This window comes from Patagioenas fasciata, chromosome 5, assembly GCF_037038585.1.
Source record: "Patagioenas fasciata isolate bPatFas1 chromosome 5, bPatFas1.hap1, whole genome shotgun sequence".
NCBI classification, from domain to species: domain Eukaryota; kingdom Metazoa; phylum Chordata; class Aves; order Columbiformes; family Columbidae; genus Patagioenas; species Patagioenas fasciata.
This window is the reverse complement of record NC_092524.1, coordinates 15,363,446-15,390,188: the sequence shown is the minus strand read 5'-3', so window position 1 is coordinate 15,390,188 and position 26,743 is coordinate 15,363,446. Positions and strand designations below refer to the sequence as shown.

The 26,743-nt window shown below is 37.2% G+C and overlaps 2 protein-coding genes across 5 annotated transcripts in view; both read left to right on the top strand.

Moving 5' to 3' along the window:
• UEVLD (UEV and lactate/malate dehyrogenase domains) overlaps nt 1-9,186 on the top strand; it is a 19,315-nt gene extending 10,129 nt beyond the window's left edge. For 3 of the 4 annotated variants that reach the window (XM_071808958.1, XM_065838610.2, XM_065838612.2), the window contains 5 exons: nt 284-457; nt 987-1,071; nt 1,715-1,838; nt 3,107-3,267; nt 9,104-9,186. In XM_071808958.1, coding sequence (XP_071665059.1) covers nt 284-457; nt 987-1,071; nt 1,715-1,838; nt 3,107-3,267; nt 9,104-9,122 — 563 coding nt within the window. In that variant the 3' untranslated portion in view covers nt 9,123-9,186. Of the gene's footprint in view, nt 1-283; nt 458-986; nt 1,072-1,714; nt 1,839-3,106; nt 5,112-9,103 lie in introns of those variants that run through there. The other variant, XM_065838611.2, reaches the window with a different exon arrangement.
• Nucleotides 5,325-26,743, top strand: TSG101 (tumor susceptibility 101). The gene is made up of 10 exons (XM_065838614.2): nt 5,325-5,467; nt 9,104-9,188; nt 10,965-11,030; nt 11,650-11,813; nt 13,157-13,283; nt 15,941-16,007; nt 17,662-17,753; nt 23,505-23,707; nt 25,159-25,398; nt 26,407-26,743. The coding sequence occupies exons 1-10, from the start codon at nt 5,426-5,428 to the stop codon at nt 26,494-26,496; spliced, it is 1,176 nt and encodes a 391-aa protein (XP_065694686.1). The 5' UTR covers nt 5,325-5,425; the 3' UTR covers nt 26,497-26,743.

Here is a 26,743-nt window from a genome sequence, read left to right as displayed (position 1 = left end):
AATTTAGAAGCATGTGAGGGTTTTGGTAGCAGGAAGCATAGTGACTCATTCTGAAGTTTCACTTGACTTCTCTTAAAACTTTACTTGGGCTTTGAATTTTCTTCACCTCTTCCTCACCTGACTTGCTGTTTTAGATTGAAATAAGCTACTGATGTGTTCTTACATGCCTTTTCTAAAGTGAACAATTTTGTCCTGAGTTTTTCATAATCGTGATTCATAGTTTGCACTTGTGTTGAATTTTGAGTGGTCCTTCATTGTCAGCATATTTTTCTTTCACATATAGTTGAAGTAATGACATATGTGTCATGGAAGCTGAGCGCATTTCCCAAAAGCAGAGTTATTGGAGTAGGTGCCAACCTGGATACTGAGAGATTTCAGTTTATACTGACAAACCTTTTGAAAGAAGAGGTGCTGGCAAAAGATGCTTGGATTATTGGTGAACAAGGGGAAGACAAAGGTAAAGTGATACTTTATTATAAGACTATGAGTATATAATATCCTGGCAATGCTTAAGTAATTGAGTAATGAAAGAATAATTGAGAGAAGTAATAAAGGTAGTCATAAGCAGGGTGGTAGATTTTCATAATAGTGGTTCTAAAGAATACAATTTTAGTATGTGCCTGAGACTGTAGACCTGACGTCATAGCAAAGTATTTGACATTTGTCACAGTAAAAAAAAAAAAAAATAGAAACTACAACCTCACATGCTTTTTCTCTGATATAACAATATAGGTCATAAGTACAGAAAGATGAAGGAAATGTGATATAATATATGGTGGGTTACTGTTAATGTAAGAATTATTACATATTACTTCATTCTTAAGCGTCTCTGGCCAGGTACTGCTATAGAATTTATGTTAGCAGTCCAGGGAACTTTAGTTCATCAGCTACATTTGGGTTATTGTGGGGTAGTTGTTGTAACTTATCTGGTACCTGTTTTAGTCACTGGTTAGACGTGTATTTAAATGTTGCTTGTTTCTATTTAGTACCATCATGGACCAGTGGCAATTCAGTTGCAAATCAAACAGAAGCAATGACTGCTTGTAACTCAAGAGACAAAGTGGCTAACAGGTAACATAATCATAATCTTAAATTTTTTTTTTCTTCATGTTTAGGCACTTCATGTTTGCAGAGTTTTTTCTTCAACTCTGTATGAAGAGGAGGAAGTTTGCTTTAAAATCTTCATACATAGAGTTTATAGGAAATCGTAGGCCTGGGTGTCATTCAGTTTCATATATGGGTGTATGCCTGCTGTTTTTCTGAAATTCTCAATAATGTTCTGCCTGCGATGACCTACAGGCAATACAAGCTTTGTGGTATATACACTAGAATATTAGCACTGCCAGTTCAATTGTTTGTTTTAAAAAAATAGTAGACAAGCCTTCTGGAAGGCTTTTCTCAGAGCTTGTGTGGAAGCAATTTACTTCAAAGCACAGTACATGTTTGGATCAACATACCTAATTTAATTAGCCACATTATCAGTCACACCTCTTGACAGAAAAGAGAATTGTTGCTAGTGCGGGTAAAATATACATAAAGAAATTATTTAAAGCAATTCTTAATTTCCTTCTGTTGTTTTCCAAAACAGAATCATGTTTTTATTGTATACTTCACCTGATACAGTACCTTTAACCTGTCTCTTGGGCTTTGCATATAAACCAAAATAGGAAAAATTAAAATCTAAAAATCATGTTTCTCTCCCTGGTTTATACAGAGCTATGGAAGTTCTCAAGGGAAAAGGTCAGAGATCTTGGTCTGTTGGGCTCTCAGTTGCTGATTTGACAGACAGTATACTGAAAGATAAAAGAAAGGTTCATTCTGTATCCACTCTAGCAAAGGTAAATGTGTTACTAATATATTTTGGTTGGCACTGTAATGATATTATTTTTACTGGATATGACCATTAATTTTAACGGCACAGACATCTCACTTAAAGTAGCTGTTCTGAAGTAACGCTACTTCTGTTACTTTCTTCCAAAACCAGCTTTCAATTCTACTCCAAAAATGAGCAAAAATCAACTCTTGTGTTAATCTGAAACCAGTATTAAAAGTGGATAATTTTCCCAGAAGTCCAGAGGGAAAATACATTGAATGTGGCTGACCAGCTCCCCTGGAATAGCTGGATTTGGCCAATGAAGATGAATGTGTGTATTGCAGTTTCAAGTGCTCAGTATATTTTACGAAAGTACAAAGTACATGTTCTGCCAGTATTTTATTTGAGGAGCTTTGAAATAGCTGCTTTTTTACTGCTTCATAATTTACATTGAGAAGATTATGAAGCTATATTTAAATACGGTTCAGTCTACAATTTTAAGTTAAAGCTTATCCTAAAAGGCTTCATAAAAGCATTAAGTCATCTCATATAAGGAAAAAAAAAAAAACAAATATGTAGAAACATTTACTGGTCACTTGTATTTACAAGCTTCAGAAGGGTGATTTGCATGTTCCAGTGCAGTAAAGCTGAGCAGACTGCTTATTGTATCAAGTACAGACACCTAATTTAATCATTGTTTTCAAGTAAAGTTTTTTTAAATAATTTATGAACTAAATTCAGATCTCTTAAACTGCAGGGTAACTACAGAATGTGAAATTATTCCCATACAGATCTTAAAAATAAAATCTACAGTGTAAACCTGAGTTATAGGCATATAAGTTTAATAAAGTCTCTCACAGGATGAATATGGGATCAATACTTGAAAAGTATTCCCTGTCTAGCTCTCTTTGGCTGCATTTTAAAATTTCTTTTGTTCAGTCCTAAAAGAATTAATGATACTGTGCTCTCAAATGTCTTTTCTTGTTCTACCTAAGAAACTGTTTAAATGGTGGCTTTGTAGTACAAGCTTTGGCTGCATTACAGAGCTCTGATATATCAATGTTGGGAAACTTCCAAGTGTGGAATGGTTCAAGATTTTTTTATCTTTAACATTTTAAAGTTTCTATATGGTAACCCATTTGCACAGGATCTAAAATAACTGAAATTTGAACTATACAAAACATGCCATATAATGGAATATCCTTGCTTAATTACAAGGTTATTTTGTATAGTTCCATGCTTCAGAGCAGAAATAAGTAACTGTGTGACTGTGTTATTTGTGTGTTGTTTCAGGGATGTTGTAATATAAACAGTGAAGTATTCTTAAGTCTACCATGTATTCTTGGAACCAGTGGAGTGATTGAAATGGTCAAACTAGAAGAAGATCCACTAGTGCGAGAGAAACTGCAGAGCAGTGCGGGATCAATCCATGACCTTCAGCAGCAACTGAAACTGTAAGCGAGCACAAGTGAAGCCACAGTCTGCTCAGTGTCGGAGATCGGCTAGGTGGAAAGGGTTGCTTGATATATATGGATTTCTCTATAGAACAAGAAGCTTATTTGCTTTATTCTCAAAAAGTGCTTTCTCAGTTTTGGTTTACATCCTTTAATACTGCACTGCACAGTAATTTCTTATTTGAAAAGTGCACTTTTGATAGCCAGAATGAGGAGGGTAACGTGCAAGAACATTTTACCTAAATTCAGGTGACTTGTGCCTGTGGGTTTTTGTTTGCTAATTATAGCCTGATTCTTGGGTTATTCTTAGCACTTTGTACCTCATTAGGACAGAGTCTAGGAGACCAGCTTATTGAGCTCTGCGGAAACTCCAGTGTGCAGAGCCAACAAGAACTCCTAGTTTTCAAGTGCCGCATCAGGGGCTTGTCTAGACTACGATCACGCTCCAGCTCTTCAGGGTACCAAGGGAGGCAGCTTGATCTTTCATACCTATCACAGATGCCCTTATGTCAATGGACTCTTGCTTATTACTAAGGGGAAACAAAAGCTCAAAGTGTGACATTAGCAGTATCCTTCAAACCTGAAGTATTGGATATGAATTGCTGTTTCATGTTGACTGATGTCTGAGACTTTCTGGTCATGACTTGTTCAGTCTTATTTTGTAAAGACAGCGTGCTGAAGCATCTGCATTTCTCAGTACGTACATGCAACATTCCTTACCCTGTGCAGCATCAGAACAGGTGTCCTTCCTGAAAGGGAGGAGCACGAGGAGGGCTTCAAATAGATAATAAAATCTGACAGTTAAGTAATGTAGAAATACCTGTGAGTTCAGGCCTTGATGCAAAGCTAGCTGATGTCAGTAAGCTTTACATCAGCCTGAGGAGAACACAGCTATGTGGAAGGCAACAGAACCTGCAACCCTCCTCAGGGGAGGCCAGGGATGTGGTGAAAAAGCAGGATGTGAATTTTTAGATAAATCAAAACCCAGATGTTTTTAACGCAAAGGTGTTTTGGGGGCTTCTAGGCTCTTGGTGCACAGCAATGGTATAAGACTCCATTCATCCCAATTATACCTCAGCATCACGATGCAGGCGGAGGAGACATGGGCTCCACTCCTGCTGTGTGCAGCGTAAGAACAGCATTCCACGTTTACATTTTGAGGTGTGACTGGTTAAATATTGATGACACTTTCTGAGGAAATCAGGATATGCGGCAGAGTGGAAGATCTCTTCCTTTGTGCCTTCTGGTTATATGTCACAAAGAGCCAGACTTAAAAGGAATTCTGAGTTTATATTGATCTCAGAATTAAGATAAAAACAGAAGGAAAACAAGCCTTTAGTAATTCCTTGGGTTTTTTTCATGGACTACTCAAATTTCCTTCTTTGTGGTTGTCAGTGATAGGACAAAATCAGTGATGGCTGCAGGTGACTGACTTTGTTACTGTATTAAAAAAATACACCCAACACTATGGCTGGACTTTGGGGTGCCTTTTTCTTACTTTGGAAAAAAAAAACATCATAAATTAATGGTTTTCTGTTCTTTTGCAAGATGATGTATTTGATCTGTTGAGTATTCTCATGGGAATAGTCTAGGTGTTGTTTATCTAGGGGTTTTTATTAATAGCTTTAAAAAGCTGCAAAGTCTTCCGGGGATGCCTTTTAGATTGATGCTTGTTTTAAAATAACTCAGCTATTTAGAAAAAATGACTCCCGTTTGCGTTGTATTCCTTGAAAAATAACCAAAGGACACTAGCTTCATCAGTGTGGTGGGAAATCGCACTTTACATTCTCATGGGAAATTAATTCCCAAAAATATGTATTAACAATAAACTGCACTACAAAGCATTTTCACACAGTGTTTTTTATATAGTCCTGCTGGGGCACAGTGTCTGTGCGGGGTGTCTGGAGGCAGGGATGCTACCAGTGGAGCTCCCGGCCGGGGCTCAGCCCCGGACTCCCGGCAGAGCCGGCGCTGGGCCCGCCTGGCCGCGCCCGCCCCGGCGCCACGGGAGGGAAGTGTCGTCATGGTCGGGCGGAAGCGGGAGCTGCTGCCGGAAGCGGGCGCGCGGGGCCGCTTCCTGTGTTTACCCAGGGGCGGGAGGGGGCCGGGCCGGTGCGCGGCGGCAGCTGGAGCGGCAGTTGGTGGAGGAGGGGCCGCCATGGCGGTCACCGAGAGCCAGCTCAAGAAAATGCTCGCCAAGGTAATGGCGTGGCCGGGGCCACCGAAAGCCTCTTCCCCTACCTGCCGGCCGCCCTTGCCCGCCGCCTGCCCCGGGCCGAGGCGATGCAGCCTCAGCGAGGGGCTGGTGGCGGGGAGCGGGGTCCTGCCCGCGGCCTGGCGGGCCAGGGGCGGAGCGGGGCCTGTGTGTCCTGCAGCCTGGGCGCTGCTCCGGGAGCGGTCGGTTCCCCCTTCCCATCTCCCTCCTGACGGGCGGGCACGGGCAGCCGCCAGCCCGCGGCTTTGTCCCGGGCCGTAGCCTGCGGGGCTCCGGGGTGGTCGTGTCGGCGGCTGGGCGAAGCTGACAGAACGGCTGTGTGCGCCCAGGCAGTGTAGATTGAGTTAGTTTGTGAAGGCGCACCAAACCTGAAATATTTCCTTATTCATAGTCCTGCTAAACTTTCGGTTTGGGTTCAGATGTTGCTGGTAAAAACTGGATAGAAACCGGTTGCCTGGCTGAGGCTGTCGAGCATGGGAGTGGATCAGAGCTGCAGTGTGGGCTGGTGGGCTGTACGGTGTCTTTTGCAGTCACTGGTTAACTGAAGGTGAAAGGCAAGTTCCACTTCATTGACCAGGTTAAAGGTGGAACTTTTGTCATCCTTGTTTAAGGAAATGAGAAAATCTCTTGGAAGGTAAACCATTAATCACCAGAGTCATGTGTAGTTGTGCCACTCTTCAGGTGAAAACTGGGCTTTGTCCAGCAGCTTGGAATGAAACTCCTAGGGCTGAATACTTTGACGGAGTTATGGTTCTGTTTGGGTTAATTATTTTAACAACATTTAATCATCATATTTGTGTGATTTTAAAATGAAATAAAATAGGCAATGATCTGATCAGAACTGAAGAAATATTATTAAAGGGTCTTTCACCTGCATGGAATCATTAACAAATTTTTTTATTAGCTTGAAAATGTGGGCTGAATGCTAACTCTGTGTTGGCAAATGATATCATATATATATTTGTATACTCCTGTTTTCTTTAAATGAATTATTGCCGTGCCAGAGAAGAAACAGTTTACAGTAGTCCTGTGTCCTCCTTCCCCTGTGCTTGCCTATCTTGTACCCAAAATGCCATCTGACTTTCTGTAGGTAAGTTCAAAGTGGAATGTACTTAATAGCTGATGAAAAGTGAAGTTGCTGTTTCACGACTCCATATTTATTTTTCAAAAATAGTTAAACTTTCTGTTCTATAGGGGGAAGCTTAGTGATATTTCCCATATTGGTTAGTTCAGTGTGTGAGATGACAAAAGATTTAAGCCATAGTTTGGATGAACATAAGCACTTAATTTAACTTCAAGTATTTACCTGCTACCTGATCTTGAAAAGCTTGATCTCTTTGTGATCTGTTTCCTGATATGTAAAATGAGGAGGATACATTTGCCATCTCACAATGGAGGAGGAAAAAAAAAGTTTGGAAATTAAAAATTCAAATTAGTAAGTTTTAGTTACCTTTGTAAAAACCACTAGGATCTTATGTTTTCAAGTAAGGTTTTGACACTTCTTGGAAATGCTCAACTACTTACTCTGTGAACACAGGAAAATATTGTCTTGTAATATTCTAATATGACTTAGAATGGAAAAGATAAATAAGCATAGAAGAGTATACTTTGTGATTTAAATAATAAATAATTTAGAAAAGCCATCATTCTCATAAGGAAAAAAATTTAATATGTAATTTTAATATAGAGAACTTTGGTCTTCCGTGGCTATCTAGATCTAAGTACTGAAATTAATAGCTGATGTAGCACTTAATTTTGCTTATGGCAGGAGTTGGAATCTTACAAGCTTACCTCCACTGAGCAAATATTCATCAATCAGTGTAAAAACTATTTGCAGCAATACTCTTTTTCTTAGTTTTAAGAGACATGAAAGTATTTTTTTTAATTTTCAGGTGTTGGACCTGAAAATAAACTGATACCAGATCTAGGTTTTATCAGTGCAGTCAGCCACTGCGTATCAGACTCCCAGAAGGTCTGCTGAGCAGTTGGGCTCTGGTTTATCTATTCCTCGACTAAACTGACTTGAGACTCTTGTGCCAAAAGCAAAGTTAAATCCCAACTCTGAATCCTTATGCTTGTTAGGAGCTTCTGTTAGTGGAAGCCAATTATTTTTGTTACTAGTGATGATGCCCTTCTTCTTGCGTCTATATCCTGTACCATAAGGTAGCCTCCTATAAAAAGACCCCCTCATACTTTTTAAAGTAGCTGGGAACATGCTGTCATTCGTGCTGTGGTAACACATTCAGCAACGTGGGTATGTAATGCCAGTTCCTGGCTGACCTAGCCCAAATTCCATGGACCTCTATCTCTGTGTTGTACCAATGCCCGTTACCTGTTTCTCACTTCCGCTAGGTGTTGGGGAAGGAGGGAGGAATGTACTCAAATGGTAGCAAAGTTGTCTCTTCTCTGTCCTTCCTACGTGCTCCAAATCCTGAACCCACTTCCCAGAGGAGGTCGAGATGCTTTGCTGCAGCCCTCCCATCCAAACAGTGTCCAGGGGCTGCCCTGACCCTCCAGCTGACGGGCCTCTCTGCTGGTGCCTCCCAGTACAAGCAGCCATCCCTACTGGAGGGGCTGCTTTGCTTTCCCACAGATCTGTGTTTTGACACCTGACTGCGTGGCTGGTTTGCCATTGGTCATTTCAGGAAGATAAGTCACAGCATCCCGCAGAGTGCAGGTGGTTTTTGTAGACCAAGGTGGCATTATGGGAAATGGCATGGTGTGTTCATCATTACTCATTAAATAAGAGTTATCATGTGCAGGAATAGCATCCTTGTAAATCTCTGTAGACAGTAAGAAGAAAAATTAGTTTCTAAGCTCCACAACTCATGAGTGTTGGTTGGAGCAAAGGTGATCTTTACCCGTGGCACCATGCTTTGCTCTCAGATAATGTCTGAATTAATTTGTTCAGATGTTTCTAACATCTGTGTGCTTTGGGTATCAGCTATTTCATTGTGTTGGGCCTTTTTTCCTCCTACCATGGTTGAATGAAAGGATGCTGTCTCTTTATGTTACTTAAGACATCTGAAGAGTAATATTTTTTTTAGATTTTGTTACAATGAAAATATTGTCAGGAGACATTATTAGCTTTCTTTTTAATAGTAGTTATCAGGAGGAATGGCTGTGAGGTTAGAGAAATGTGCCACACGTGAGCTGGCTCTCTGTTGCCCAGGAATCATCTCCTTTGTTTTCTGTGGAATACAGTTCTGAGACTGTTCAATTCAATAGTAGTGTATCTGTGTTTTACAGATCTGTGCTGCAAGTTACTCCCTGCTCCTCCTGACAATACTGGTTTTACCCCCTTCCTTTTATTACTAATAATGTCGTGCCTTGAAATGTCTGCTTTCTAGTTGGTAAAATACATTAAAATCACTTGATGTATGGACCCTTATTTAAGACTAAAAGCATCTTAACACCTTGTTAAAATTTGGTAACGTGTATAGGCAGCATTCAGTCAAGTAATATGGAGAACTAAGTTCTTATTCCAAAATAAGAGTGGAGAAGAATGACCGTATATCAATGTAAACTCTAATAAATACAGTCCATTGGGTAAAATAAAACCAAATTAACTGACACTAAAAATTTAGTCTCTAAAATAATTCTTTCTCTTTTGTTTTCCAGTATAAGTATAGAGACCTAACTGTACAGGAGACGACCAGTGTTATTACTCAGTACAAGGACCTCAAACCTGTCATGGATTCATATGGTTAGTCTCTGCATCAGAAATTCTTTCTTAACTGAATTGTTGATGGTTTTGATATATTTGGTAGTTTTTGTCAGGAAAAAGGAGACTAAAACTAGGAAATGTAATTCGAGTTTCTCTTGTTGATCTTTGACATCAATACATCCTTAGAAACACAGTTAGTTATTTTCTAAAATAACCTTTCTATATTACTGAGTCTATCTAACCTGCCAAGAAGTGTTGCATTTTTCGCAGCTTAACTTTTAGTTAATCACTCGGTGATGTCATATCAGTTGGTGTCCTGAGATTACTGATATCTTACAAATTTAGCTTTGCTGTCACATGAAGATATTCTTAGAGTTCTATTTAGAAAGAACAAATACTTCATTAAAAGTAATTTTGACAGTCCTTAAGAGTATGAAGAAGACATAGTCAAGTGTAGAGAAAATTGGTATGAGGGGTTTTGTAATGTAAATTAATTATGACAATCACTGTTTGTTAGCTGTTTTGAAGGCCGTGGAGTGCGTTAAATGAAGATGTTATTGAGTGTCAGCTCCAGAGGCTGAGGGCATGGCTTCATAAGACACAGTGAGCCAGCATAGCTGCTGAAGTCATCCTCCTTCTGATCACCTTTCTTTAACTGTCACCCGTGGGATTCCTCTGTGAGCTAATTCATATTACTAATACATCATCAGAGGCTCTATAGTCTTCTACTTTCCAAATTCTACATCTGGACTGAGAAGTATTGAGAAGGAACATAGACAAGTACAAGCTAAATTAATTTTAGCTTGAATAGCTGCAAGGCAGCAGCTGTAACAGAAATAAATATTCATGTAGCAACTAGAGAACAAAAAACAATAGTGAAAGGACTGTGGTTGGAATGACAAGTTTGCATAACGATAGTGATCAGAATTCCAGATAGCTCTGAGCTGTAGCAAGAAGCCTATTTGTGTTACTGCCTTGTAAAGGCTGAGTACAGAACCACTTGCAGATAATTGATACTATTTGGAACAGTGAAATAAGCAAGAAGAAAATGGTTACATTGCTGTTGAGATAATTTTCAGGTTTTATCAATAATTAAATATATACACCCATTGAAGTCCCAACATGTTCTACTTACCTTTGCAGAACATTTACACCCAAAAGAATTGTACACAATAAGCTACATTTAAAGTATGACCAGAAACTTTCAGGTGAAATTAAGAAAACTAAATACAGCAAGCCAGTAAATACAGGTCAGGGTTCCTGTGCAGTTTATGAACTAAGATGTGGCAGTGAGTCAAGTGCTACACATTTCTTCCTCTTCAGTATATTATTTTTTTGTTAAATTATCTTTTATTGATTAGGTAATAAATACAAATGGCTCAGTGATTTTCAGTCTCCTTGCTGACCTTTTTGTTTGGAGAAAGCATAAGGTATTCTTTGTAATCCTAAAGCAACAGTTGTTTTTTTAATTAAATTTGAGTTCAGATTATCTTTGTAGCAATTTGTATGATTTGCAGTTTGTTTGGTTCCAGCATGTTTTACTTGGTCTCCGAATGAGGAAACAGTTTTATTTCCAGAGAAGGTAGTTTGACAAAATATGTTATTCATAAGAAGCTACCGAATTGTAGTCATAAGAAGTTACCTGACTCTAGTCATTTGCTAGTCCATAAATGTGCAAGAGCAGAACCTTTCAAGCTGAGTTTGTATATGTATAATATCTGAAAACTTATGCTAATAAATAGATGGGATATAACCTGAACAGAGATGAACGTAGCAAATATGTTTGTTTTAAAAATACTGTTTGTTCCCTTTCAGTTTTTAACGATGGCACAGCTAGGGAGTTGATGAGCCTCAGTGGAACCATTCCTGTGCCTTACAGAGGTATACGTTGTTGTTTATTAGTATTATTATTGTTGTTGTTGTTGTTGTTATCATCATCATCATCACCAGCACACCAGCAGCACCACCAGTATTTTCCCAAATTACATGAAAAATTAGGATTTGTCCTAGTTCAGTTTCACTACTTGGATGATCACTATTTTCTTGAAATCCTTTACTTGTCCAAAGTGAAATGTTTTAAAGAAATTGTTCCATATTTCTGCTGTGGAATAAAATTTTAATGTTGAATATGGCTTCTTCAGTCTTGTACATCTCTGTAACATCTCTTTTCCTTCAGTACTGCACATTTTTCAAGCTTCTCAAATGAACGAGGGTTGCAAACTGTTTGTTGCTGCAGCTAATGATAATTCAGATTAGTGTCTAGTAGAAAAAATGAGATAATGTATTAGTGGTAAATGGTAATTGTAAGTCACAGTTAAATTGTTCTGGAAAATGTTGAGTTCATAGCCATGTTGTGAGCTCTTCATTGAATGTTTTTAGTAGATTTCAGTTGCTGACTCTGCAGTTGAGTTTACAGGGTTTAGGAGTTTTTTATAAATCTGGATACAAGAGGACAGATAGTTGGAGTAACTTTTAAAATCTTTGAACATATCGTTTCCAGGTAACACATACAATATCCCAATTTGTTTGTGGTTGCTGGACACCTACCCTTTCAACCCCCCGATTTGTTTTGTTAAACCCACTAGCTCTATGACAATAAAAACTGGGAAGCATGTTGATGCAAACGGAAAGATATACCTTCCTTATCTGCATGAGTGGAAATACGTAAGTATTGCTCTGTTATGAATTCCTTTAGAAAGTTGTATCGTTTTTTAAAAAAAAAAACGTAATCCTCTTTATTTGAGATCTTAAACCATTTTTAAATGGAAACAGCTGCTTCTTATTTGTAATGTCTTCGAGTGTACGATGTTGCATTCTGTTGCCTGGTTAAATGCATCTTTAATGTACAGTTTGTGTGGTTAAACAGTGCAGCATAGGCGTCCTTCCCTGGCAGGACACTGATGTGGAGATCTGTGAGACAAGAATATTTATGGAAAGGAAATAAAAAGTTTTGTTAAACACCTCTGGGCTGAAATTATTCTCTGTGATTAAAGTGGACTTGTATGAGCACTTTGACTTCTTTATGTAGGCATTACTGGAGCTTCAAGTAAGTGAATATATTTGCTTTACTAATAAATAAAAGCACTTAGCAGTGCAGGCCTCATAGAAGTTTTGACCAAAGCACGGACTTGTAAAGATGACAAACTGTGCTGACAATGTCAGAAGAATGGTACAAGATACATAGTTCAGTAAAAAGTGATTAACAGGAGTACATTAATTAAGTATAGGTGGTAGTTCAGCGCTTGCATGGTAACAGTGGAAGATGAGTGCCCAGATCAGGATGCAGGTTTTCCACAAGCAAGAGGTTCATCTATGATACAGGTGATAGAGTATTCATTCCATTTGAGAGGCTGGTAAAAATAAAGTGGATTATAGAGCTAAGAAAATTTGGAAATGGGATATTTAATCTGGTGCTGTGTTCATGATGCTTGTCCTTATTTTGGTGAAATGAAATCATGCTTATATTAAATGTAGTTGTAAACTGAGAAGCCTAGTTTAGCTGTACTTGAAGGAGGTTTGTGTCATTCCTTAGCAGGTTAGAATATTTTTTCTTTTGAACCATTCTGAACCTGAGCAAAAGCTGTATGCTGTATGAAATTGAAATGTCTGAAAACTTAGTGATCTGTACTTTTATGTTGGAGAGTGGATTTATGTTTTTAAAAAAATGTTATAATCCATCATTGCACAGTCATCTTCAGTCATTTATTGCCATGCAGTTGATATGGAACCATGTATTACCCAGTTTTATTCTGGTTATAAACACTACTGTAGCTGTATTTTGCTATACCAGTTTGAATACCAGCTGACTGGTTTTTGAATCTGTAAAGAAATCGATAAAGGGAGTAAAATATGTATATGTATGTAAATATATTTTTATATATTTAAAAAAACACAGATAAAAGAGTGGCTTTTGAAGGCTGATGGTACCATCGGTACCATTTTGTTACTATAGTCAGTTAACTGTCTGATAATGATACCAACAACTTGCCATTTGCTTTCCCTCACAGCCCCAGTCAGACTTGCTAGAACTGATCCAGGTCATGATTGTTGTGTTTGGTGAGGAACCTCCAGTCTTTTCTCGGCCTACAGCTTCATCAAGTTACCCACCATACCAGGCAACAGGCCCACCAACTAGTAAGTGGTCGTGGCTACTAATGTCTATAAATAATCATAGTAATATTCCAAAGCATATTGTTGCTCTGCATAGTTTGTGAACAAATGATGTGCTCTACTCTAGAATGATTTGCTACATGGTTGGCTAATGAATTCACCTGTGCTGTACTTGACTTTTTGAGCTATGTTGGAAGAAATGTGTGTGTTTCTTTGAATTTTGGAAGGAAGGGAAAAATCAAGTGTGTATTTAAAAAAAAAAAAAAAAAAAAAAAAGGAGGGGGTGAACCCACCCCTCCCAAACCACCAACAACAAAAAACAAATAAACAAAATGCCACCCAAGCCCCTGAAAACAACAAGTAACCTATCACCATTGTCAACATTCAGAGATAGCCTTAAAATATTATTCAGATAACTGTCTTTGTATCTTGTATTTTTTTTTATTCTGATATTACAAGTCCATCTGTTAAGTTTCCTACAAGCATTGGTTTCATATGCAAAAGCATAGTGCTTGTACTTTCTATGCCTACACTCCTGTTTTGTTTTGGTTTTTAATTTTTCAATAATTGCTGGATGAATATTAAAAAAACCCCACCAAACCTGCCTTGTGATCTTTCATTCTTCTTTGTTGATTTAGTACTCTGACGTACTATTTGTTCTCATTTTCTTGCAAAAATTCTCAAGACTTTTTGAAGTCTTATTTAAACTTCTGGAGGTATCTTATTTTAAAGACTGGGGACAGGAGGGTGGGGGTAAACGGGGAAGTGGGAGACAGAAAATCCTGGAGATTCTTCCAAAAGGAGGCTCTGCATTGGGTGGAAAAAACAAAACAAAACAGTAGAGGAGACCTACTCAAGGCAAAGACTGAGGCAGGAGGGGATGGGGAGCATATTAGCTGCAGGTTGTTTGATGATATTGTAACAGTGCTACGTTAACTTAATGACAGGGTAAGTGTATTTGGGATTATATATTTTTGCTGAATTTTTAAGGCTGTGTCTGTTTTCTATTGCAATGCACATAGTGTTACATCTGAAAAGCTGAAATACTATTCCCTATGATTTCCAACTGAAACCATTTTTAAGAAAATGTAAGCTTCCTAATGTGTGAGATGAGGGGTAGCAAACATAAATGAGACCGTTAGAGATAGTTGGCTAAGGTGAGTGTTTGGGACTTGTCCAGTGCCAGCCCACCTATGAGAGCACCAGGTGATTCTACTGTTCTGATTTGCCAAGAACAGTGGGTGTCAGTACAAATGTAGTTTTAGTAGAGACTGTGACCTGTATTCTGCTTTAAGAATGGATCATCAATTGAAATGCACTTGATTACTCAATGCTAGCATAGCTGAAGTAATTTTAGTGGAAACGTTTCAGGATTCTCACATTGTTAATAACTACTCAGTTTTAATAGTGTAGCCAGCTTTTCCTTATTTTACAGACATCTAGGTTTGGGTTTTTCAAGTTCTAGATACAGTGTTTAAGACGAAATTAAGCCCTTTTTAAAAAATTGAATCATTTGAAAGCATTCAGGGATGAAAATAGCTCTTCTCTTTAAAAAAAAAGAAAAGCTATTTGATATAATATTCCTCAAATTACAAGAAATGTGGAATAAATATATCCAAACCATAATTTTTATAGCAGAATTGTGAGATTTCCAAGAAGAAACTTAAAATTCTTAGGATTGTTAAAGCCTTAGGCATTTATATGTGCTGGTACAAATTCTCAAAGAATAACTTCTAAATGGCAGGAATTACTGGATAAGAACATGATTGGGTTGTTAAACAGCCAATCAACTGTTGTGAAATCTGGCTACTCTGAAGGTACTTAAGTTATACACTCGTTATTTAGTGAGTAGAGAACAATGGGTTCATTGGAAGGGGTATTTTCTTTTTTCAGGTATTATATAAAAACAGAGACAGCTCTCCAGGTGTGTAATTTTTAATAACACTACTTTTTTTTTTTTATTTCCCTAGCTGTAGATACTTTTTTTTTAATGTATTCATATTTTACTTACTACAACTACTTGTGGATTTTTAAATCTATATCCGTTTTTATCCATGCAGCGGTCAGTTTAATGATTAAGAAAAAAATAAAAATGCAATGAAAGGTGTTCTGTCCCATTGTGCTAAGGAGTGTGTAATTGACTTCAATTACAGTTCTTGTATTCTCCCTCCGAACAGAATACTCTTGAAAATATTTTAACTGAAGTTGATAGGTAGAGGTAGCATCTTCAGAAATGCAAAATTTGCCTGTGTTATTGTGAAAACGTGTTTGGATACAGAAAGGCAATTCTAACTGGTCAGTGCATGGAGGGAAGGTCTGCTGCAGTTTAGTCCTTCATGTGTTTGAAGGGGAAGCAGATGCCTCGCTCAGTTGGCACAGAGATTGCTACCAACAAACATCTGCATGTGTCCCGCTTGCCAAGCTGCACGGGAGCGGCTTGGGAAACATCTGGGGGTGCTGTGAGAGGTGGTGGTGGAGCGTGCAGGGTGCGCGGTGTTGAGGGGTTTGGCCATAGAATGACTTCTCTTAGTGTTATTGTTTCATTGTGTTACACTGCTGTTGTTGTTCAACAAGATTTTGAAAAGCATCTAACTGCAGCATAAGTACAGCTCACCAGTGTGATATTAATATATATTGAACTTCTGAAAAGTAAAAATATACAAAATCATTATTTTATTTAGCTTCATATGTGCCGGGCATTCCAGGTGGAATATCTCCCTACCCAGCAGGCAGCACCTCTAACCCAAGGTAAGAACCCATTTAAACTGTCATAGTTTACGTAATATACAGTTTCACTGAACAATGTCTAGTCTTAGGTTTATTTTCCTAAGGTATATTTGTTACATAATTTTCGTGTTAGCATTTTTTAAGTGAGGACTGAAGGCTTGTCAATAGCCAAAAGAAAGTTTGAGAAAGCTTTAGCTTTCTTAGTGTTGCTTGCTTCAAATACAACATACTTGAGTGATAGATATATTTTGAAAATTATTACCTAACTCACAGATGTTATCTTGCTTCACTCATGTATCAAATTAGTTTTTATAAGAATTATACCCTACAACTTTGGGGTTTTTGTTAGTGTTGTTACTATTGTTTGGGGTAGTTAGCAACTCAAAACATTGAACAAAACAATTGCTGGATTAATACAAACCTTGACTCCAACATAAATGTGGATTTGATTCAGAGAATTGCATAAGAGAATTTAAAGTGTGTTATATAATAGCTTGGAATAAAGCTTTTCCAGAAGACTTGCAGTTCTGTCTTAGGAAGTAGTAAGATGCTGATCGCTGCCTCCTAGTATGTACCTACATTTTTTTCACATCATAATTGATTATATTTATTATTAAAATCCTTTTGTTGTGATTTCATCTTAGGAGCATGTGAGGATTTGCTGTAGTATGTAACATATTTATTTTTAAAAAGAAAAAAGTGTAAACCCTGTAAGCATTAGAAAGGTGGAGCGTTATGTTTTAAGAAGTGAAAAATGGGGATTTAGGTTCTTTTGTTCACTTAAGTTCTTATGGCAAGTGTTTTCCTTCTAAATATGTTTAAATAAAATGCTCCTAATGTTTGTACAAAAATGAATTATAGAAGAACTATTTTAAAAATAATATAATTTATGAATGAACAGAAAGATTTTAAGAATTAATTAATTTGCCATTATCTAAGAGGCATAGAATATGCTTATTTAATATTTTACATGTTTTTCTTGGGCCATTTTGTTTACTTACAGCCATAGTTAATACTCTACTATATGCAGGTATTTGTCAGTCTAGTACTGACTAATTTGAGTCCTTGTTTTAGTTGATGCTAAATGTATTTTAGAAAGATATTGTAGACCATCATGTTACATATCATCTTGCCATTTTTTCCGTGAGCAAATGAATACTTTTGCTTTCATTTGTTATTCAGAGCAGGGCTGAGAATTTCTGGAGGAGTTTCATCTTGCAGCAATATTTTGCACAACATTTTTAGGCTTACATAAAGTGGTTCAGCCATCATATTGTTAACTATTCTTATTAAAAATTATTAAATTGAAATTGTTGTTTGTGTGTTTGTGGGTAGAATAATTTCTTTTGGATACTTTTGTGCTTTTGTGTGGCAAGTTAGAAATTGCACGGCAAGATGAAGAGATCGAAGAGCATTTGGAATGATCCAAATGCTTGACCAGGCAATGACTAGATAGGATTTCAGATAAAATGGTATCTTCTTAAATCATACCAGAAATACAAATTGTGAAAGATGTTAATGTGAACAGGAAAAGAGAAAAAGTATAACTTGGCCTGCAATTTAAACGTTTCATTATGTAAAGAAATGTTTAACATGGTGACATAAAGATAATCTATATGAATGGTATTTTACTAATATTTACATAACATGAGTATACCTTTCTTTGTCTAAGCAGCTTCCCAAACTATCCTTACCCGGGTGGTGTGCCATTTCCAGCAACCACTAGTGTTCAGTTCTACCCTTCTCAGCCCCCTGTTACTACTGTTGGTGAGTAGCTTTGAAAGGATTTCTCTGAAAAACTTCCATCCCTCTATAGCTGATATGTGAGGAAAGAAGATTGGAAAAGGAAAAATGTATTGTTCTTAATTTGGCCTTCCAAAGTATTGATCTTCAGTTTTAAAAGTAAGAATAAAATACATTTTATGTCCTTCACTTTATATTTTGTTTAGTCAGGAACTTGATAAGTTCCTGTGTTTGTGCAATGCATTATTGCACTCGGTGAATATTTTAAGAGCACTGTGTGTAACTATTTCAAGTTGTTTTTTTGTTCTCACCCTTTAACTGTATTTGACTTTTGATTGTTTGCATTGCTCTGTTTGTGGTTTATAAAAATGCTTTTCTCCTTATTTAATCATCTACTGGATTCACTTTACTTACTCTTTAGTTATACTTTCTTTACTCCAAAAGTCAGAGGTTTCCAATGCATTTGGAATGAGGTTCATTTTTACTGAGTTTCTTCTCCAGCCTCTTCACTGTTGCTTCTTAGTGGTCCCTACCTGATACTTCTTTCTTCCCTTCAGCAGCAAGATCTAGGGTATTAATGTGTATTTTTCACAGTCTGCTGCTCCATGGCCCTGTGCTGGCAAAATACACGAGCTCGGTTTTTGCTCTGCACCTCCCTTTTAGGGTATGTGTAACAGGTTGGGAACCAGTGATGAAGGTAACCTAGTGCTGTAGGAAGTTGGTGCAGTAACTTTCCAATGGGATGATAGTGCTTTTGGAGCAGTTAGATGATAAGGATGTAGACACTTTTGTGACCTCATTAAGAGTATCAATCATTTGTAGTCTGTTGCACAATACTTTACATGAAAAACCTCTGAATGCACTTTTAATGTGTAGTCTCCCAGTTATTTATACATACTCTTCCGTCCAGAGCTGAGCATATTTGGAAATTTTCATTCACACAGGTGGAGACAAAGCAAGTTTACAGCTTGGCAGAGGAAGGTAGATGTTTCTACTTTACTCTTAAAATATTTGAAGAGTTCTTTTGTTGTTACAGTACTCGAAAACAACAATAAATTGTATTCTCCTTGTGCCTGATCCCATCCTTTGCATACACATTCTTTAAGTCTTTTGAATTAGAAGAGTCTTTTGTGAAAGTTTTTGGCCGTTTCGGTGGTCATCTCCACGTCATCTCCACTCTGAGGTGACGTGTGTCTATGTCTACCACACGTACTGCAAGAAGGCCACTGTCCTGCTTGAGTAGCTCCACCAGTGCTCAGTGTTGGGGCTGTAGGTGAGTCCTTGAGAACTGATGGTCTCCACCAGCTCTCATGCAGGGAGCCCATAAGAACCTTTCTGGGGAAAATTGGCTTTCTGCAGCATCTTTCTCAAACAGGTCCATTTTGCTTTTATGTAGTAAGGAGTTAGTTTAAAATACAGATGTGTCCTATTTAATTTCTTTCCTTGATTTTCATCCCCAGTGAAGGTGAACAGAGGTGAAATATCTGCCAAATATCATAGAATGCTCTTCAAGTCCTGAGTTAGATCATCTGATACCATGTTGTAATGCCAGATTTTGTACTGACAAGTTAGCATCAGATGGATTCATTTGATGCAGCTAGGTAAAAGTCTTACACCTGTTATACACGGTTTGTCTTGTGCCAAATGAAGTGAAAACACATCTCTTTAATCATCCGCTGTATTTACAGTACTGTTTGGTTTTGTATAGTATTGTGTTTCTTTCTTTCAACTGCAAATATTTATTTCCTGTACAGATTGTTTGGCGATGGTTTATTGCGATAGTTTATTTGGGAGCATATCAGGTGCTACAAATTTAGAGTTTTGTGTGGATGGTGGTGGGGTGTTTCCTATAGTGAGCTTAGTTTAGATCAAATGAAAATATTCAGAGTAGCTTAAGTTTTTAATAATAGCTGTTTTTTCAAATAGTCCTTCAGGCTTTTTCTGTTCAATCATCTGCCATTAATTACCTTTCTGATGCAGTTACTAGTTTGATGATTCTGTAAGGTCACTTCTGAAACCAGACTCTGCCTGCTAAAGGTTAAGGGTTTCAGTGCTCTGTGGATTTAATGGCTGTGTGCCGTAAAATCTCCCCCAAGCTGGGCTAATTATGGAAGTGACAGAAAATGCTAAGGGTTCATGCTCTTTAAGAAGATACATAAAATCTAATTGACCTGTATTGAAATGATCTTTTTATATGTTCAAAGACCTCTTACCTATCTGTTGGCACTTCTGTTTGAACTTTCATTGTGTTAGGTGTATTGTGATTTTGTTTTTCTCTATCCTACTTCACTGTTGCGGTGAACCTTGTGTAAAATCTTCCAGAGTGAGGGATATCAGGGGAAGAAAAAAAATAGAACTGATGCACTAGAGAATGATCTATTATGTAAACAGTAATTGAAATCATGGTAATACTGTTCTTGAAGCGGAATTGGAGTGTTTTGATTTGCAACTTGTATATTTACAATTTACAGTCCCAGACAGTTTGACTGACTTGGTTTAGGTTTTACTTCTCATTGTAGAAAGTACTGTTCTTTTCTCCTCCTCATAAGCAGCAGCAAGGATTAATTCCTGCGTTTGTGTGTATGGTGCCATTTGACATCTTCTGTTGCTAATTCTAATAGGTAATTAACCAAATACTGAAAATTATCTTGTTGACTGGCAACAGGGTGCATTGCTTAAGCCAGAACTGTAAATCAGATCAAGTGTTGGGACATTTATATTTTCTTTGCACCAGTTGAGTAATAATTGAATATCTTTTTTTCCAATAGTAATTGGTTTATTTTTTAAAAATTACTCACATTCTGGTGCAATTTGTATGTATGTAAAGTACTCACATTAGTAATAATCAAAGTCTGATGTTTTCTTAATTTTAGAAGAATTTGGTGGGTTAGTAAGCATGATGTGCACTTTCCTTTAGTTCATCTCATGTCATTTGCATAGCTTTACTTTTCCAGATATCTGGCTTGGTGTAGGTTTTGTGGATAGGAATAGGACAGGAAAAGACAGATGAGTTTATGCAGTCTTGTTCTGTTAGCAGCAAAAGTCAGAATCCTTAAAAAATTCAGAGGATTTTTTTGAAGTGTGCAGTCCTGTCACCAACAGTTTGCATTTGTTAGTGTAACAATACCAACAGGCACTCCAAATAGATGATGATGTTGTTGTTGTTGTTGTTGTTGAAAAAAAATATTATGACACCCTAATAGAAAATTGTTCATTTTTTTAAATTTCTTTTTTTCTAAAGACAGAGTTTAGATTTTTAAACTGTGTTATGGATTGTTGCTGATTATCAGGAAGACATCCAGTCTACCCCAAGAACACAGTAATGCTGAAATTTCAGTCCACCCTTTTTCTGAATAACTGTAGTAAAATTATTGTCATCTTATTTCTGGCTAATAGTAGTTTAGTTATTGAGTACTATCAATAACTTATTCAAAAATACATTTATTACTGTTTGTCTTAGTGTAATTTACTCTGAAAATACCAATCTCTGAACTACTGTGTTTAAATGGGAAAATTAATGTATGGTTTGAGTTGCTTGTTTACTTTTTCTGAGTCCTGTGGTTATTAAGGAAGGTGAAGACGTTGATTGGCTTTCAGCTGGCTTGAGACACTTTTCTGAACCTTTGGGAAGGAAAAACAAAAGTATGCCAATGGGTTTTTCTTTACCTCTGTGAGATTCATAGGAGTCTGGATGGATATTTTTTTCACTTTGTAATTTTTTGAGATCTGGGGTCCTGGCAAATCTGATGTACGTAATGTTGTAACTAGTTCAGGGTTTTGATAATTGTGTCTATGATAAAAATTCTTTTTGGAAATTTTATTTCCCCTTATAGAACTTCAAATCTCTGCTTTTCATCCGTAGTAGTTAGGATGTTTAGGCACAAAACCTGATAGATTTCTTGCTTTATTAGTAGTTGTTACAATCCAATTGCAATTTCACTTGATCTAGAAGGTCTGGAGCACAAGCACAGGGAGATTGTGACACTCCAGTTTTTCTCATAGAAAAATGGTTGAAGTGGCCTGTGATAAATACAGATACAATTCTGCAACCTGTGGCCTCCTGACATTGTCCAGAGCAATCCAAGTGTCCCGGGCTGCAGGTACACACCACTTCTGTTACAGACATGGAGGGCTTACCTTTCTATTTAAAAGCTGTTAGTGACAGACTCTTGAAATTAGGTGATCTCATTGAAAGGCTGATTTGTGAAAGCAATAATAATATTCATGCTTAAATGTGAAAACCTGTAGTGCTTCAGAGGGAGAGGGACTAATGAAATATATTAGATAATTTATTGTGTTTTCTAGTATTGCTGCATCAAGATATTATTTAATAAACTGAAATTACAAGTTGTATCTAGCAATCAAAACAATAAAAAGAGGTAGTAACCTCAGTTGTTTTAACTCAGTTACATAGCAGCCTCGGTTGCTGTTTTATTGTAATGTCAATCATTTATAGAGACAAGTGATACCATACTAGAAAAGTATTGGTTAGCAGTTTGCTTCGCAACTACTAAATCACTACCCTGAGTTTGTGGGCATGATGGACCAAGTGAAGCCGGCAAATTAGTATACTTGCAGTAAAATTGTATGTTGTCATCTTTGTTTTATGCTTACCTAAAATAGCTATGTTTGCTTTTTTAGGATCAAATTGTGTAAATCCACAGAATCTCCGTATGCTTCACTAATAGTCTTTATTCAACTAACATTAAAGAAGTATTTTATCCAGAGAGAATTTTTACAGGTTCTTCATGGGTGCCATTAACTAATTTTATAAACCATACTCCCTCCCACCCTGCTCCAATTACAGCACCATCCCGCAGAAGTTTAAAAAAAGAAATGGTAGGCCCAGTGTAACACTGAGCATGTACCTAAGTCTGCCATCTGATTTTAATCTGCTAGTACATATCTATAAACTCTATGCTAATACAATTGATTAGCATTTCTCTCTCTGCCTTATAATCTTTTAATAAATGTTCCTTGTTAAAGTAAGATTACCTCAATATAAATGTTCTGTATTACTGTTGATTGTTTCACTGCCCTCCCATACCTGCCCTAGGATAGCTGAATGATCATCATTGTGAAACCAATTGGAAAGTCTAGATCATATTTTAGCTTTTTAATCACTTGGTACACTCCAGTAATTTGTCACTTAACCAGACCCTGCTTTTAGATCTCTGTAAATATAAAAGGCAACAGTTAAGCCATTTTTCATTGAAATTATTTTTGTTAGTTTAGTGTTTGTTTTTATTAATCTAAAACAAACACTGCCCCCCGCCAAAAAAAAAAACCAACCAAAAAACAACACAACAACAGAATAAAACAGTAGTTGGCACGCCTCAAGATAGAGAGTACCTATAGGCAAATTCACTGTCTCAAGCCAGCTGTTTCATTAACTGCAGTTCACTATGTGTATCCATTCATTCCTATAGAGTTCACCAGAAATTTATTCTTGTTTTAAAGACTCAGACAAACAAGATTTGTAGACTTCAGGGGAAATGGCCAGCCCATTTTTTAATTAAAGGAAGATTGCAGATAAGGGAATAGTAAAGTGAATTAATGGATTTGTACTCCAGTTTACTTATGTACATCTTAATGTGTTTATCTCACTGTGGTCTCTTCACTGCTTCTGAAAATCATTATAGAAAACAGTTTATTTTACTGTCTTGTATTGCTAAAGTACACACAGCAAGTTAGCCACTTTGTTTTCAAACTGGCCTTATCCTGGAGCCAGTGCAGAGCAGACTTAATGCTGTGCTTGTGAATTTTCTTGTGCAGGACCCAGTAGAGATGGAACTATCAGTGAGGATACCATTCGAGCTTCCCTTATTTCAGCAGTCAGTGACAAACTGAGATGGCGGATGAAGGAAGAAATGGATCGTGCACAAGCTGAACTCAACGCCTTGAAACGGACAGAGGAGGACCTGAAGAAGGGACACCAGAAACTGGAAGAGATGGTAACTCGCCTGGATCAAGAAGTGGTAAGCTGAGATGAAACACTGCTCTGTATCCGAGTATTCGTAACAGTGAACGAAGCATGTGGTTAATTCATTATTATTTAAATAATACATTTAAATATATATTCTCTTTCCAAGTTGAGGCGCATGTGTTCAGACTGAAGCAAGTCAGAAATAGCAATGACCATAAGATGCCCTGTCCTGTGTGTATCTTATGAATGTCATTATTCAGTGGTAGAGGAACAGTGTTATTTTTTCCTCATCCCCCCTGTGAAAGATGTCAGTGGTGTGAGATTATTTCATAATTGTGTCTCAGTTTCTGGCTAATCATGTGTAACAGCAGCACTGGAGAACATTTCAGTGTCTTAGTGCAGGGACACTGATTTTAGTCACAGTCTCCTTGTATAGCCTGCAGACTTTTTCTTTCCCAGACAAGAGTCTCTCCTACTCAGTATGCTCAGAAATTCCTACAATTTTCCATTAAGGCCTGGCATCTTTCGCCTAGTCCATCTGCTCTTTGCATAACTGCTTGGGAGTAATATTTTGGGATTGATGAGCAGTTTCTGAAATGAGCTCAGTGCTCAGATATGGTTTTAAATAAATATTAGGAATTGTTAATAAAGACTAGAGAGCAGGGAAGATACCATTATATTACCCTGTAAGTCTATGATGTGCTCACTTTAAATGTAGTATGTAATTCTAGTCTTTCCTGTCTTGGAAAAACAAGGACTTTAGTAGAACTGCAGATGTTTGATGCAAAGGCAACAAGGATTATCATGCATATCAGGCCGTTTCCATAAACGACACGATGAAGTGAGCTAGGACTTCAGTCTGGAAAAAAGACAGTGGGGACATCAGAATGTGATAATGGTCTATATGGATTTGAGTGATATGAGGAAAAACATGGTGATGTGCAGTATCTTCCAGTGTGTTAGCTGTGGGACATCAAAAATATCACGAGACAAATTCAAAAGTAGCAAAAGGAGGTACTTCTCTTACAGATGCAGCTGAATTATAGATAGTATTAATGGGTAAAGTCAACGTATTTTGTTTCCTGGCAATACAGTTAAGTGTTTGATCCATGCTTAGCGAACTTGTATAGGAACTTACTCCAAAAGACACATTTTCCAAAGATACTGATTGTTTTAGCTTTGCCTTTATTATCTTTAGCTAGTTTAAATGGTTATTTTTCCTTGTGTGACACCTTCAAAATACTTGAAGACTGTTAGCATGCCTTCTCTACAGTTAAAATTGGTAATGGATTGACATTGTCTAAAACAGCCTTTTCTTTTTCAAAATGAAAGAAACCAAAATCTATAGATTGGTAGCTCTTTCCTTTGTAAAAATCATACTAGAGATGAGTAGAGAAGGACCAACTGGCATGTCTAAAGATCTTTCATCTTGACAGTTGTATCAGAAGAAGACATTTGCTTCTTGAGACCCAAGAAATAAATAAACATCTTAATTGTTTTTAGGCTGAAGTTGACAAGAACATTGAACTTCTCAAAAAGAAGGATGAAGAGCTCAGTTCTGCCCTAGAGAAGATGGAAAATCAGTCAGAAAATAATGACATAGATGAAGTTATTATTCCTACAGCACCACTTTACAAACAGATCCTGAACTTATATGCAGAGGAAAATGCAATTGAAGACACCATCTTCTACCTTGGGGAAGCATTAAGACGTGGAGTGATAGATCTAGATGTCTTTTTGAAGGTAAGTTTCTTGGGATGTTTTTAAGAAGTGCATTTTAAATGTGTTTAAAGACTTCAAACTCTTTTGCTCAGCTTATTAATGTGATTTCTTTGCTGGAGAGGATCCTGGAAGTTTTAAAAGACAAATTTCAGAATTAAGATTAAAGACCAATTTTATTAGCATTAGAGATATGAAGTCATTTATTGTTAGACAGGTCCAACAGTGTCAACATAAGCTTTCCATTGGATTTGCAGTCTGTGGATGCCTAGAAAAAAAACCAACTAGCTAGTTCTGCATCTCTAGCAGAGACCTTAGACAATCTGTTCCCTTTCTTTGCTGTCCTTAATGCTGAAAGTTTTCACAATGTCTGATGTAATAACCTTATGTGCATGGTGATGGCACACCAGGTAGAAACAGATCTGTTGTTATTTTGAAAATATGGAATAAAACTACACAAAATATGTATGTTAGAGTAAGTACTGTTGCCATTGAGTCTGGAAAGGTTAGTGTGCAGATGTGTTAATAGTCTATACTTGGGCCACTGGATAACAGGAGTTACCAGTCCTTCCTTATTCTAACAGTTGAGGTTCCCCCCAAATTACCACTTAAGCTTTGCTTTTAACATCCAGCGTACAATGCACTATGTAGAGATATATTATTTCCTTCTTATGTAGCTGGCTAGTTCTGTTTATCTACTGCTAAAAGAACTGTCTCTGCCCCATGGGAACTGCATTAGTCTGACTTCATCTTGGAGTACATATTACTACGTTTCTCTTTGTTAAGAGTATGTGCAGTTAATAATTAAAATCACAAAAAAAAAATATTAGAGTGATTACATTTGGTAGCCATCTGCAAGTCATTTTAAGCCAAGATGTTATTTCGTAGACTAATGCATTTAGTGTTTCCAAAAACCTAGTATCTTGTTTGGATCATGATCTGTGTCTTGCTTTGAAGATGTGTATTGCAATATAGTCAGGTTATATTGAAATTTTCCCAATAGCCAGCTGTTCTTATTTTTTCTTTCTGCAGCATGTACGGCTTCTGTCTCGCAAGCAGTTCCAGCTGAGAGCATTAATGCAGAAAGCAAGGAAGACTGCTGGACTCAGTGATCTCTACTAAGTTCTCAGACTTGAACTGGGAAGTTAGATTTCCTTATGAAGCAGCCATTCTCTTGGTGTTTCTCTTAATCAGTAGGTGCCCAGAATAAGTTATTACATCATTCAAGTGTAAGATATTTTGAATCAATAATATATTTTCTTTTTGGTAAAGACTAGCTTTTATTAATGCACTTTCTATCTCCTGTAACCTTTGTGCTGGTGGACTTACGCTGAATAAAACTTGTTGCATATTTTCTTCCTCTACAGAA

What these genes read in the sequence shown, in the direction of transcription:
- TSG101 (XM_065838614.2), top strand. Translation starts at nt 5,426, where the DNA reads ATGGCGGTCACCGAGAGCCAGCTCAAGAAAATGCTCGCCAAG. An exon ending in CATTCCTGTGCCTTACAGAG is followed by an intron (nt 11,031 to 11,649) that starts GTATACGTTGTT and finishes TATCGTTTCCAG; the next exon opens with GTAACACATACAATATCCCA. An exon ending in ATCTAGATGTCTTTTTGAAG is followed by an intron (nt 25,399 to 26,406) that starts GTAAGTTTCTTG and finishes TTCTTTCTGCAG; the next exon opens with CATGTACGGCTTCTGTCTCG.